Raw genomic sequence first — 13,699 nt, 5'->3', positions numbered from 1 at the left:
TCCCTGGAGGAAGAGACTGAGAGGTCCGCGACGGTTCTCATACGAGGTATAGGGGGAGTCCCTCCAAGCTTCCGATCCCAAGGCTGATAAATGTCGTTTCTTGCAAGGAGCTACCAGTCCAGGGAATGCCCCGCAGTGCCTGCCTTGGCGAATCGTGTACTAATGAGACCCTACGGTGATGGCGTGATGTCTTGTGTTGGTGCCGGAAAAAGGAATTGCTCGATGCCCTTCCTACTCCGAGGCATCGAGATCCCTGAGGCTTGTGAAAAGAGCATTGAGCACTAGACCGACCTTAGTAGAGACCTCCAGACTGCTTGTTTCTGCCCCGATTGTCCGTGGAAGCCTTGCCCCAGTGTTTTCTTCGGCTAGTTCAGCCTCAATACATGGTTTCAATTCTTCCATCCACAGGGTGCAACCTGTAGCTCTGCGATCCTTTCTGTGGCTCCACAACAAATGAGAGATGGTTCCCTGATATTTATCGTAAAGATCCACGTGAACTTTATGTGGAAGAAGGGGGAGGATGGTCGCTGGAGGGTCGTTGGGAACGACCCGGGTTGAGGATCGGCAAGCGCCCGATGGGAGAGACACTCTTGGCAGAGAGTTCCGGACAACAGAGAGTAGGTCTAGAACTATCTGCGCACCCAATTGGTCCTTGACGTGCGAGCGTTGTCTAGAGGTGCTCAGCGCACCCAAGTGGGGCTTGCCAGACGTCGTCAACGAAGGAAGTGGCCATGAGGGCGGCAGCAACAAAAGGGGTTCAAAGTCAAAATAGGCACTACGACACCAGGAAAGTCTATGCAAAGTGCGAATCGAGCGACAACGAGGTAAAGAGCCCGCAAATGACCAAGGTATGTGAGCGCCCCAATTTTGATGTTTTGGTACCTCGATTGTGTGGCTTTACTAGGGTTTTCCAAGTACATTTCCATCCTACGGACAGCGCTCGCACAACTAGGCTAAATTGATGCTTAGACAACTCTCTGTTTGTCCGAAACTTTCTGCCAAGAGTCTCCCTCCCGAGAGGCTCCCCCGATGGTCATCTCCCGCGCATGATCTACTGGGGTATCCAAGGGTAATTTTCGTTAGTACACCTGAAGGTTTTGGCAGGTAAACAGAGTAGCGTCTTGGGTGTGTTAATAGGGTCGCTCAGCCAGAAGGTGCCTATCACATGCCAGGGCGGCTCGACTAGCCAGTCCAAGGGACCCTAATTTCTGGGCTGCTTTAGGACTTACTCCCCTTTGAGTTCCAGGGGTTCACGTGTATAATCACGTAGTTTAGTTCTATACTAACGAAAATTACCCTGGATACCACAGTACACATTCAACCCCAAAGGATAGTTTCGTGTAGCTGATGCTTCTACTACGCTATACCGGGGGTTGCGTGAAGTGACCTCCGATACAATCCAATAGCAAAATTATCTCACAACGTGGCTTGCAGAAGGAAGAGGTTGGACAGTACAAATCGCCCAGCATCGTATCTGTGGGGGCTAGAAAAGGTCGGTCCTTCTTTCAGCTGCGCTCAAACTGGGCGTTACGCGAGAATTGTTCTTCTCACGTCCCCCCAAAAGCACTTGGTGGTGTGACATGGCTGTGTCCCCAATAATTCGTTCGGTAAGCGAGAACAGAGTCGAGCAGGGCAATTTCTCTGCGACATTCTAGTGGGGACCGGTCAGGCTGAGAATTCGCCCGGATCAGCTCCGTCAATCCTCTTTTCGTTGATAGCGGCCTTTGACGCAAAACGCCAATCTTGGTTACTTTAGGCAGGACCGTATATCGATTGGGGGCCGTAACTATCATTCCTGAGGCGTTTGACGATCAGCACCCACGCCGACGACTCTTGCATTTAAAGCCGTGAATCCCCTTTCGAGTCCTTCCCAACCCAGACGTGGGTAGAGTTCCCCAGGTAGTCTTGGTGCCTCCAGACCTGGCGAAAGTTCGGAGGGTATGAATGAACAGGGATAATATTTGTGAACTCCGTCAGGTAGAGTTGAGAAGCGGAGTCGTTCGATGTAGTTAGCTTCACCCCAGCCGCTGTGACGTATATTTGCTCGGAAGTAGGTGAGCGAGTAAGTTTTCATATTCGCCTTCCACTTGTCCCTTGGGCCGTCTAGCCTTTCGTTAAACCAGCCCCCAAGGAGATAGGACACATCGCACCATCTTGTGGTTGCCGTTTGAATGTAATGTCCACGCTCCACTGTCCATCGTGAGCCACAGTGCGTCCACTAGCTGGCATGCTTCTCGAATAGCCACCAATTCACCGTAATATACACTTAACGTCGAGGACGATCCAATGTTTCTGCTGATCATATTGGGAGCTGTCGACGATAAGTGCGCCACTCCGATGCCAACTTCCTTGTCGACACGACGCGTCCGTGAATATAGCATGCTCTAGGCTCGTTCGACTCGCCAACTCCTCCGCTTTTTCTCGTTCGTGAATATAAACACGAGCTCGTGGCAGCCAGGGCGCTATATAGAATGGTTCGATACACTCCAAGCCTCCGCTATTCGTCGTAGTGGCGATACGAAGCGCGGCTGACTTTGATCTTCCAGAATGGATGTGACGACGGGAGGGTATGTAGGTCCACCCAGAACCGCCGTAGTTGGTCCGTCCATCGATCTACCACTGATTTCAGCGATGCCTCGGCTTCTGCGATTGGGAACGCAATGGTTCGAAAGCCGGCAATGATGGAGATTGCTGCTATGCGCTGAATTTGTTCCGCCGCCCGCACCGTTTTGGTCGATGCGTTGATGGACCACACCGGTGATGCATAGTCCACTACTGGAGTTACCGTCGCCGTGTAGAGTTGTCGTGCCGTGCTAGGCCGTAATCCGCGAAGCCGTTTTGTTGGATGACGAGAGGTCTCCATGGGCAACGACGTTACAGATGGTTGCTCTGTGCAACAGTGTAGCATTCGTGTGTCTATAAAAGGAGCCTCAACACCTCGATAGGTAGATAGGGAACAGAGCGCTCCTTCATCTCAAGTTGTACAGAAAGTTCGACACGTTTTAATGCCATCACTGCCTGCATACCTCGTTTAGCCACTCGTGCTGCATGAACGTGATATCTTAGTCCCTGATCCATGATCACCCCGAGGATTTTAACATGTGGCACCTCGTCGACTAGCACCCCCTTTATACGTAATGGCGCTGTCTCTCCTGTTGGGCCGAGAGAGGATTGATTGAATAAATCTATCTACAAAAAGGGGCCACGAAGGCTGCGGTGCACGTGACTAGGCTAGGCCCAATGTGGACTGCCAACATCTCCTAATCGCCGTCGTGAAGTGGATCAGCGCTGTCTTCTCTGATGCGAATGTCGCGCCGCTAGTGGCCTCCCATTCTTCCACATGCGGGATCACTTCCGCTTGGAGTCTCTCCATGTTCGCCCGTGCATTGGGCCCTGTGACCCACGCATTAAAGTCGTCGACAAAGGCGATTGCCCCCTCTCGTCTTCGTGATAGGTACAGAATAGTCGCTGCCCTCCCCCTTGCCGCGTCGTCATCGGATCCAACCCGTGGACCATGTGGCCCGGGGGAACCCGACTCGATAGATGTCCATGGATTGGATCCGATGAACAGTGTTCCGATCTAGTAGTTCTCGATCGCGTCGTCGATGGATCTAGTAGATCCGGATGTCATATCCGTCGCCGATCAGTGGCGGTGAGTGTGTGAATATCTTCATCGTCGTCGCGGACAGTTGTAACTTGCAAAATGGCTACTAGTCAATCATCTCTTCCCTCCCACTGTGTCAGCCAACCCCTCCCCATCTTCCATTAGCTTGGTGTCGCCTCCCTCACTTAATCGCGGCCCAGAGACACTTACCTGGAAGGGCGTCGAATGGATGCGGGTTGATCATGCACCAAATAAGAGGAGGGGTGTTGCCCAGTCCCCAATTTGGCAGTGGGGGAGTGATTATATCAATCTTGCGCTGCCGACCCACCATGCCTAGCGCTGTGGATTACTCAGCAAAGAGGCGGAGGTGGAAGGGCATACCGCAAGAAGAAGCTACTGATCCCGATTAGAGGCGACAGCGAGATCACGATATGATACGATATTCATACACCCTGTGCGGGCTGAGCCCATAGGGCAGCGAGATCACACACACCATGGGGGGAAAGGACGGAATACCCAATTGGGAATGCCGAGAGCGCGATCGAGTAATTATCTACTAGATCTCGATCGCGTCGACGGCGGCGATCCTTGATCGCGAGCGATCTAGTAGATCGGGACACTGCCGATGAAATCCCGTGGGCAACCTACCCTTAATGGATTAAACATTTTCTGGGCCACAACCCATCGAATTAAACATTTTTCCGGGAAACCCCCAATCGGATCCAATCTGTGGCCCCGGTGGGGGCGGGGGGCACCCTTCTCGATAGATGTCGATATCCTCGATATCGACATGATCCACGAATTGGATCCGATGAGTCGTGGTATTTCATCGGATCCAATCTGTAGACCACCTAGACGAGCTCTCACTGGCCGCGCTCGAGATGGTTCGTAACCGAGCTTTAACGAACGAGCCTCGATGTCGATATGGTCCATGGATTGGATCCGATGGGTCGTGGTATTTCATCGGATCCAATCTGTGGACCACCTAGACGAGCTCTTACTGATCGCGCTCGAAATGGTTCGTAGCCGAGCGTGAACGGACGAGCCTTGACGTCGAGATGACTCGTATGGAATGTTAATGGATTGTAATGGGTCATTTCACTTAATTACCGAAATTTTATATAGGTCATTTGATTAATTGTATTGCGGTAATGTTGACCACATACAAATCGGTCCCGATTTTGACCCAGGCCCTTCTGCGAAGGTCGCCCCGTAGGGGCGATTAGTGCCTTGGCACACCAAGCAGAGGGTCGTGGGTGCCGAGACAATCTAATGCCTTTCCTGGTGTGTTGAGGAGGGCTATCGGCCGATATGACTTAGGCTGTGTATAGTCATCCTTTCCTGACTTTTGAAGAACGACCGTAATGGTTTCTTTGAAGTGTGCGGGGCAGTATCCCTGCTGGAGACAGGAGCCTGTGGAGGCTTGGAGAAGGATATTCAGCGTCTGGTGGAGGGTCCCTGCAACCGTTCAACGCAAGTTGCCGGGAAATTTCCCGCCAGATGTGGCGGTCGTTGCCGCCGCTTTTGAAGGCGTCTTTCCGTCGATGCCCAGACCGCTAGCCTTTTTTTTTTTTCCGCGCTCCACACTGCATCAAGGGGTCCAAAAATTGCAATCAGTAAGGGAAACGCCCACTCCTTCCAAAAACGGGTGCCTTTAGCCTGAAAGGCACAGAGATGGTCCCCCCGAATTTCCTGATACTGCGACCGAGACACAGAATGTTCGTTTACCTTCACCAAATGACTGCGGCACCGAGTTCCACCTGCCATCTCTTTTCCTACATTCGCTCAGGCTCACCTAGGCTGCATTCAAGCCAGTTGCCTGAGAACGCTGTGTCTTTCCCTTTTCTGGCCTCGCCATCATCCGTCCAAGGAACTACTTCGTGTCGTCTACAACCATTGGAAGGTCCCAGAAGTTGAAGGGAAGAGGGCTTTCGCGGATCCAGCATGGTCGTACAGAATCTCGATCAGAGACCAATACCCCAACAACCGCCCGGAAGATCCCCCTGAAGTATACCAAAGGATGGAAGAAAAGACCGAACCCATGAGTGGCTGTTTCATGGATACGCTGCGTGCCTTCCTAACTCCTTATTAGGAAAACCTATATCCTTACCGAAGTGGACGCTCTGATTTTTGATCCGATTCTGCTTGTGATAACGGTCGCCATCCTCGGCATTGCGTTTTGAGTTCCAAAGTCACCTCGATGGAAGACATACTGCGGACTCGTGTCCGTCCCCCACGACGCAGTTAAGAATTCAAGTGGCGTGCGGCTAAACTGATGACGCCGATCTTCCGGCGAGCTTGAGCGTACACCTATAGGTATCGCAACACCACGCACGAAAGCACTACGTTATCCTGTTGTAGTTGGCAGTCTTGAAAACTCCCCAAATCGTGTTTTCTGCCCGCATAAGTGGCCGATTGTTCTGGCGCATGAGTTGGCTTCGTCTCGTAGGTCATCCCTTGCAGAATGTCGCCGACAACGTGGTACAGGACACCGAAGATAGCTTCATGGTTTGGTTCTCCGACGTATTCGACGCGCCAGACAGGGTAAGAAGGAGTTGATGGATTGTGTTTTGTCTCCTTGCCCTTGCCCTTGCCCGGGATGCCTCTGGGTCTCATGTCGCTGGTGCCTTTCCTCTTGGACAAAGTTGTGAATTGATGCCCTACGAACCATTGTGCAAAGCAGTCCATCTCACCTTGTTGTATACCACAGAATAGAAAATGGGAAATCCAAATTGAGAGTAATCCATTACATTATGGAAATCTGAGACCAAAATTACTTGAGGCTGACGCTGGCCGGCGGCGGCTGTACAAGGCCGTCTAGGTCGGCGATTGAGGACAGTGAATAAGACTCTCTCGAAGGGACATGTTTTGGGAGCTGCGAATGTCTTTCTTCTCAATTCTCACGCATAGATATGGTCAGCCGGAGGATCCCGTCGCTGCGACCATTGGCAACATTGCTGGATGGAACCTGCCACGATTGACGATCGCATTCCTCCTCATTTGCTTCATTTCTCACTTTGCTCGCTCCAACTTCTGGAGATTCACTGAATACAGAGTGAGACGCAAGTCTGCGATGTTTTGCATACGTCTGTTGCTGAGTAATTGACAGGAAGATTCCGCTTTTGGCTATCGAATCCACCGTTGGCTCCCTCCAGAGCTGCCAAACTTCCGGTCGGTATCGATCGAATACAGCGGCTTCAGAGCTCCAACACTGGGGGTCGTCTCCTCGCATTTTTGTGCTCAATTGCAAAAGATTATGAACCTCGCAATATGCTCTCGCAGCGTTTACTCTTTGGGCCACGAGCGTTCCACATCTTGAATCCTCAAAACTTGGAGGCCGTCTGGTCTACGAACTTCACTGGCAAGCGTCTCTTGGGGCTACCCTAATGGATAGTATGGTGACCTTTTTCTTCAATCGTCAGCAATATTTTGGGGTTTTAAACATGTCTAAGAGGATGCCACAACACAGTAGTTAATGTGAGTCTCTGCGGGAGTGTGCCTCAGCCTCCGTTGGGGGCCTATAGAGTGGCTACGGTTACCTAGTAGGCAGAACGTTGGAGTCGCTCACCCTTCTGCTCACATATTCACTGGATTTGATTCAGCATTGATCATTCATGATGATCGGTCCTTCTTTCAACGTGGTAGAGACAATAAGAAACAGTTCTTGCTCCGCTCGCCCTTTGCGATAAAACCCGACAACCTGCCCGAGTACGTGATCCAGCACGGCTGCTCTAACCGAATGATCGTGAGCTGTCGTGGTTGGGAGAGTCGTAAGGATCAGTCTGTAATCACTGCTTATCAGTCTTATACAGCTTCCCCCAGCGACGCGCTTTTCCTGACACCGCTCCTTAGCCCTATGATCGATGGCTCTGTCTTTTGGGCTGCTTGCGCCGTGGCTGGGGCCTGCTGTCACCGTGGTAGGACGATTCGCCATGGCTCTCCCGTTCCTCGGCTCTCTTCTCCTCCTCTGCGAAACGCGCCTCATCGTCATGAACCAGCTCCTCAGGGGGTGTGCTTTCTCGAGCTCGCTTTCGAGTTCCAGGCTCGATAGCTTTGTACTTTGAGCTTGCTCTGCATGATCGGTCGAACTCCTCTGCGTCATTGAGGTACGTGAAGAGGTCATGTGCAGGGATGAATACCTCATCATCTAGGGATGCGTCTCCGTCGGCGTAGGCCTTCAATGCAAAGTCTTCAAGGCGGAGGCGCAGGCCAACTTGTGGGTCGCCGATTTGGTTACCATCCTCGCTGCGGAATTCCTGAGAGATGTCAGTCCGTACTGAAGCAGATCTAACTGGTCATGAAATACCTGATCTGCTAAACTTTTGTGCGCAACCAATTCTTTCTCCCCAGCGGCATTGACTTGAATTCGCGGTCGCCATATGGACACAGTGGCCCTCTTACCTCTGTAGTCGAGGTCTAACCCCACAACGGCGCGGATCTCAGCATCTGATCCGAGGATGTAGTCATCAGCAAGGCGTGGCAAATCCCGTCTTTTCTGTGAATAAGACACTTCAATGACCACTCCCGGGTACCTTGCTTCAATATGTCTGAATGAACCGTCCGGGGAATGCTTGCTAAGCGTGGGGTCGTTAAAAGTGATGGCAGCCGAGCCAATCTTCTTGACAAATTCGCCTGTGGAATCTGCTCGACGTGCAATCACGCGCAGTTGTTGTAAGATATCTACAACGACACTTGATGCGAGGTATTCATGTACTGAGCATGCCATCCGGAGCACGAAGAGGTGGGCCGACGGAAAGTAATCGTACCTGGAAAGGTTAGCAAATCCTATAGTTCAAGTGCCGCATCATACCGAAGCTTGTGCTGGACGAATCCGTCTTCCTGGTAGTGTTGTTCAAAGTGCTCGAACTCTGATGGGGACAGCTTGAAGCGCAGCCACGGGACAGCGAAGAATCCACGGCCAATTTTGCGCTTCTCGACTTGTTTGAAGATCGTCTTCAGCCCATGATGCTTCCCCTTCCGCTTTCCCTGTTTCTGCTTTCTCGATTTCCGCGTGCTCAAGTCCGGCGTGCCCGAGTCTTGCTTCCTCAAACTGTGCTCGGAAGGAGGGGAGGTCAAAAGAGATCGTGGAAGAAAAGGAGTTGAGGACAATTTAGTGGCCCTGGCTGGCAGGATTGTGCTGCTCATTGAACTCATCGCCGCAAGTTGGAATAGTGACGTTAGAGGAAGAGTATTTAAGATACAGCATGGAAAATTTTTAACCAGGCAGCAGTCTTGCCGGGGGGGGGTTATTTACTTCGTTGCGCAGCGACTTAGAGAAATATTATCATCGACCGTGGGTCAGTTGGGCGGCGGGGAAATATGTCAACTATTTGAGCATGTGATTAAAGCGTAGCGTTTAGCGAAAGCTTTTTCTACACTCCGACCCCCCCGCCCGCGACCTAGCGATCAATTTTGCTCACGTGACTGCAGTCGTCTCTGATTGGCCAGAAAAATGCTAAATCACATGATCGCTCAATCACGTGATGCGATGCCCTTGGCAATCTTCCAACGCTGTGAGGCGAGCCCCCAAAATACAGAAGCGTAGCTTTTACCCCCCGTGGAATATCCTGTCCGCGGCCCTAGTTGGCTGGCCCCATCGGATCCAACCCACGGCCATCCAGGAGTGGGTAGAGTGCACCGTATCCCGGAAAATCTATAATCCGACGCCTAATCACGTGCTCTAATTGGCTAACTCCATCGGATCCAGTCCATGGCGCATCCAGGAGTGGGTGGAAGGATCGTCCGCGACGTTAAGTGTACATTACGGTGAATTGGTGGCTATTCGAGAAGCATGCCAGCTAGTGGACGCACTGTGGCTAGGTCACGATATTCCCCCAAAAAGGTTGCGACCATCTTCAGCAACAGTCAGTCAGCGCTTCGCTGCGTGACTGGACTGATGAAATTCGCGGCCTGATTGAAAATTGACACAAATCGTGGTTGACCATAAGTTCGTTAGAGATGGACTATAGGAAGGGGCCTTTTTATTTTTCTTAATATTTTTTTGTTTACGTATACGTAAACCCTCTATCTTATAGAAGATTTGCTCAATCTCAATGCGAATACTACGATAGCGTTTAGCTATAGTGAGAGAGGTGACAAGAGAAATTAGAAGTTAAAGACTGATGCTGCCGGGTCCTAATGCTCCGCGTTACCCCTATTAGGTTTGGCTATCCGGGGATTGCAATCGCCAATCCCGATGGAATCGGGCCAATCGATTACAATCTGATTACGTTGGCACTGGAATCCCGATGGAATCGGCGATTGGATTCGATTATGACTGGGAAGGAAGATAACTTTCTTGAATCTTCTTTTGATGATTTTCAACAAAAGATGGTACAGGTATGTTGAAGATTGAGCTTGCCGATGACAACACAGACAGGGTATGTGTCCATATCAATATGGCAAAAGCCGAGAAGAAAGCCGAAACAATGACAGCAAGGAGTCTTCACATGCTAACAATCCCCTTATTTTACGCGTTTAGCATGGTTAATTCAGGCTCCATAGTCACTGAATCGAAAGCACGGCGTCATCGTACCGCACCGGCAATATCAAAGATGACCAAGAGACAGGACGCAGAGGGGATCTCGAGATGACATGGCAAAGCTTGCGCTTGATGAGAAGGCAGCTGCCGAAATCGCGGGAAACGACCCTCCAAATCGATACGAGAAGCAACGGGAGGCTTTTATCGTACGGCATGCTGCTTTGTGTCTGCTTCTGTGTTCTCCAACGGGGGGTAGTTTTAAGCAGTCGTGAGATGGCACTTTGAGGTCACGACCTTGTCGCTTTTAAATCATCTGGACGCCTTGTGCAACGCCATCAGGCTGCGGAGTTCAGAGGCTTGAATACGTACTAATATATCCTTGAAGAAACAATGTATATATCAATACTCCTTACTTTCCGGGCCCCAGCTCCTTCTCCTTGACCCACCAATTCTTCCATGTCCCACTCCTATACAGCTCATCCAGGAGTTCCTTAACACCATACCCCTGCTTCCATCCCCCTTTGGTCTTATTAAACTCACTAATCCTCCAAAACACCGACCCATCGTAACAACTTCTCAAATCTTCCTTCCACACCCTTCCCTCCCTTTGCAGCAAAAGCCATGTCGTAACCAACTCCATCCACGCAAACGTCCAACCGGCCAGATCCGCTGCACACCGATTCCTCCTCCACATCGCCCACAACTCATCCGCACTCAGCCCTCCTGACTTTGACTTGTCATAGCGGTCGAAAATCTCATCAAAGCGAGCCGCGTCGAAATTCCCATCAATATCGAAAACGCCGGTGTCGGAGCCGTGTTTGGCCTTGTGGATGGACGACACATAGATGCGGAAGAAAGGATCCGGAAACCAGCTATGGGGCAGGGTTGTGGCGTAGGAGAAAAAGAAGGGGATCAGCAGCGAAAGGAAGGAGAAGGGGATGTTGAAGCCCAAAGAGCGAAAAGAGCGGTAGATGTCGAGAGGGTAGATGATGCCGTCGTTGTCGCGGTCGAAGAAGAGGATGTGTTGTTGTAACGCTGTCAACTGTGGTGGGGGTTGGGAACTGGGAGGTGATGGTGAGGTAGAGGTGATGGGTGTGGGTGTTGAGATGGCATTGACAAGGCTGTCGGTGTGAGTCGGGCGCGAGTGTCGTTTTAGCGTTGACAAGGGTCTTTCGTTGAGGGCTGCGTGTTCTGGAGGTGTCCCCATTGGCAATGCTTTTGAACTCCAGATATACGTTGATTGATCTCTAGTGAAGCACACCCTGGCAGCCGGATGCAGTCCAGGTCGCACGACCTTTGTGTCTTCAAAACTAAGTGTAATAAATTTCTTGCATCTTTAAATCCAACGAGTCTGGGCGACGTGCACTACTCACCGCTCTTGCTAGCGTCTCCGGATCATGCCAGCTTATTTCAATGCATCTTACGGTCCTCGGTACGATGCCCCCAACAAAAGCTTGGTTTGTGGTCCGATCGGATTCGGAGACCCGACCAGGCTTCGAAGAGCTTTTATCAAAAGTCATGATCCCAACGTGTCGGTTGGACGTAGTTGCGTGGAAGGGAGCCGAGCCTCAGGCCGCCGGTACAATGTTCTACAGTCATTATTAGGTGGTAAAGGATGTACATTATCTTTAATACCGAGGCGCTGAATTCTACAACAGCAAACCACCCACCACTCATCACGGACAATTATCAATTCGGTCTTACATCCACCATATTCCCTCCTAGAGAGGCATGGAAGATTCAACATCAACTTCCCATCCCTCCACTGCACCACCCTTCACCACAAGTACCAATGAAGGGCATCAAGGACATATCGGAGACCAATACGAAGTCCCTGCCTACGAACCACATTCCTCCTTCACTGCATTAAAACAACGTATCCGACACCACTACGACCTGGCTTCTGATTATTATTATTCTCTGTGGTTCGTAAACACCCAACACCCAACATCCAACACCCTATTCCATTGCATCTCACAGGCCTCCAAGTCAACCCTCTCGCCCCCCCACCTCTGTTTCCGCACAGATACCATACGTCCCTCACGCTGACGTGGAAAAGGGGTCAACACATCCACCACGCCTATTTCCTCGCACCCACCGATACACAGGAGACAGGCCAAGTCAACCTGATCAATTTACTGCTCGACATCTCGAAACTTGAACAAGGTAGGACCGTGTTAGACGTCGGTTGCGGCATCGGCGGGACAACAAGGCATTTAGCGCGCGAACATGGATGTTCTGTGACTGGCATCACGATCAGCGGACGCCAGGTGCAAATTGCACGGCGGTTGACGAGGGAAGAAGCTTCCAAGCTCCACATATCTTCGTCTTCTCCGCCCTCGTTAACCATGAACGCAGCCTTATCCGCGAACACGGAGGGGGGTCCGGATGTTGGTCCAAACGCAGACGTCGACGCAAATGGCTTCACCCCGCTGGGCGTACGGGGTGGAAAAGTCCAATACTTCGAACTTGATGCCGAGAACATGGAGGCACACTTTCCGGCGGGCGTATTCGACTGTGTCTGGATCTCCGAAGCATTGAGCCACTTTCCTGACAAAGTGCTGTTTTTCCACAATGCTGCCCGTGTTCTGCGTGATGGAGGCGGGAAGTTAGTTATTGCAGATTGGTTCAAGAATGAAAGGTTGACAGAGGAGGCGTTGGTTAGGGATATCCGGCCTATTGAAGGTACGTCATATTTCTATTGGACACACGAGTGTCTTGTATCCGGCCACCGGGGGTGTGTGTGAGAGAGCAAAGAACAACCAGCGAAGTTTGGAGGTTTTTCCATTGACGCTCTAACTCACAGCGCCACGTTGAAGCTATACTAACACTTGTGTCATAATTTGATGCAGATGGCATGCTCCTTCCTCCACTCTGTACGCCGGCCGAATACGTGTCCCTCGCCGAGGCTGCGGGGCTGAAAATCCTGCATGAGCCAAAGGATATCAGTCAAGATGTGGCGAAGACTTGGTGAGTCAGCTGGCCATCCCATGTTTCCACCTGTTCCCCGACATCCTCCCTACGCCACCTCCGCTACCCACCATTATGCCTCCCTCCTGCTCCACCCCCCGGATCCTGTCCTCCATATTTGTCTCTTACACCCTTCTTGTCCCATCCCTTCTTTCCCTACAGCGAAGACAAAGCCGAACAGCCACAGGAAGCACCACGTCCACATCGATATAGATACTCACAAGAAGGGGAAATAGGGACATATCGTGGGCCCTCATTTCGTCGCCATCGCTCTGGGCCTTCGCTATTGCTCAGGGTCGTGATGGATTGGCGTTTCTACAAGCTTTCCGAGCCATGAGGAGAGGTTATGCGAATGGAAGTTTTCGATACGCTGTGATGGCTTTCATCAAGCCCGAGGCTTTGGGACATCGCCAATGAGGTACTCAGATGCAGGAACTGGGAAATATCTCCTTCCCGGGAGAGGGGATCGAGGTGAAACGAGGAAGAGGACAGCAGTGGGCTGGTGCGTGCTGTGCGTGCAAGAAGAGAAGAGGGTGGTACATAGAGAGGGACATACATTGTAAGCGGGACTCGGCACTCTATTATACATGCTCTATTATCCATTCTCGGTGTTGAAGGGTTGCACGTAAATATACACACATGTC

At 51.3% G+C, this 13,699-nt stretch overlaps 4 protein-coding genes across 4 annotated transcripts; 1 reads left to right on the top strand and 3 right to left on the bottom strand.

Annotated features, from left to right (window-relative positions):
- Positions 1–2,497: 2,497 nt before the first annotated feature.
- Z518_03053 (uncharacterized protein) lies at positions 2,498–2,863 on the bottom strand (the record flags this gene model as incomplete). The annotated part of the gene is made up of 1 exon (XM_013420079.1): positions 2,498–2,863. The coding sequence occupies one exon, from the start codon at positions 2,861–2,863 to the stop codon at positions 2,498–2,500; it is 366 nt and encodes a 121-aa protein (XP_013275533.1).
- Positions 2,864–7,458: 4,595 nt separating this feature from the next.
- On the bottom strand, positions 7,459–8,758 carry Z518_03052 (uncharacterized protein; the record flags this gene model as incomplete). Its single annotated transcript, XM_013420078.1, has 3 exons — positions 7,459–7,860; positions 7,911–8,370; positions 8,415–8,758. The coding sequence occupies 3 exons, from the start codon at positions 8,756–8,758 to the stop codon at positions 7,459–7,461; spliced, it is 1,206 nt and encodes a 401-aa protein (XP_013275532.1).
- Positions 8,759–10,494: 1,736 nt separating this feature from the next.
- On the bottom strand, positions 10,495–11,292 carry Z518_03051 (uncharacterized protein; the record flags this gene model as incomplete). Its single annotated transcript, XM_013420077.1, has 1 exon — positions 10,495–11,292. One exon carries the CDS (start codon positions 11,290–11,292, stop codon positions 10,495–10,497), a length of 798 nt encoding a protein of 265 aa, XP_013275531.1.
- A 524-nt stretch (positions 11,293–11,816) lies between these two features.
- Positions 11,817–13,059, top strand: Z518_03050 (uncharacterized protein; the record flags this gene model as incomplete). The annotated part of the gene is made up of 3 exons (XM_013420076.1): positions 11,817–12,010; positions 12,145–12,770; positions 12,938–13,059. The coding sequence occupies 3 exons, from the start codon at positions 11,817–11,819 to the stop codon at positions 13,057–13,059; spliced, it is 942 nt and encodes a 313-aa protein (XP_013275530.1).
- Between the last annotated feature and the right edge of the window lie 640 nt (positions 13,060–13,699).

The sequence above is a fragment of the Rhinocladiella mackenziei genome (genome assembly GCF_000835555.1).
Source record: "Rhinocladiella mackenziei CBS 650.93 unplaced genomic scaffold supercont1.2, whole genome shotgun sequence".
NCBI lineage: Eukaryota > Fungi > Ascomycota > Eurotiomycetes > Chaetothyriales > Herpotrichiellaceae > Rhinocladiella > Rhinocladiella mackenziei.
The sequence above is the reverse complement of the archived record's forward strand: the minus strand, read 5'-3'. Positions and strand labels throughout refer to the sequence as shown.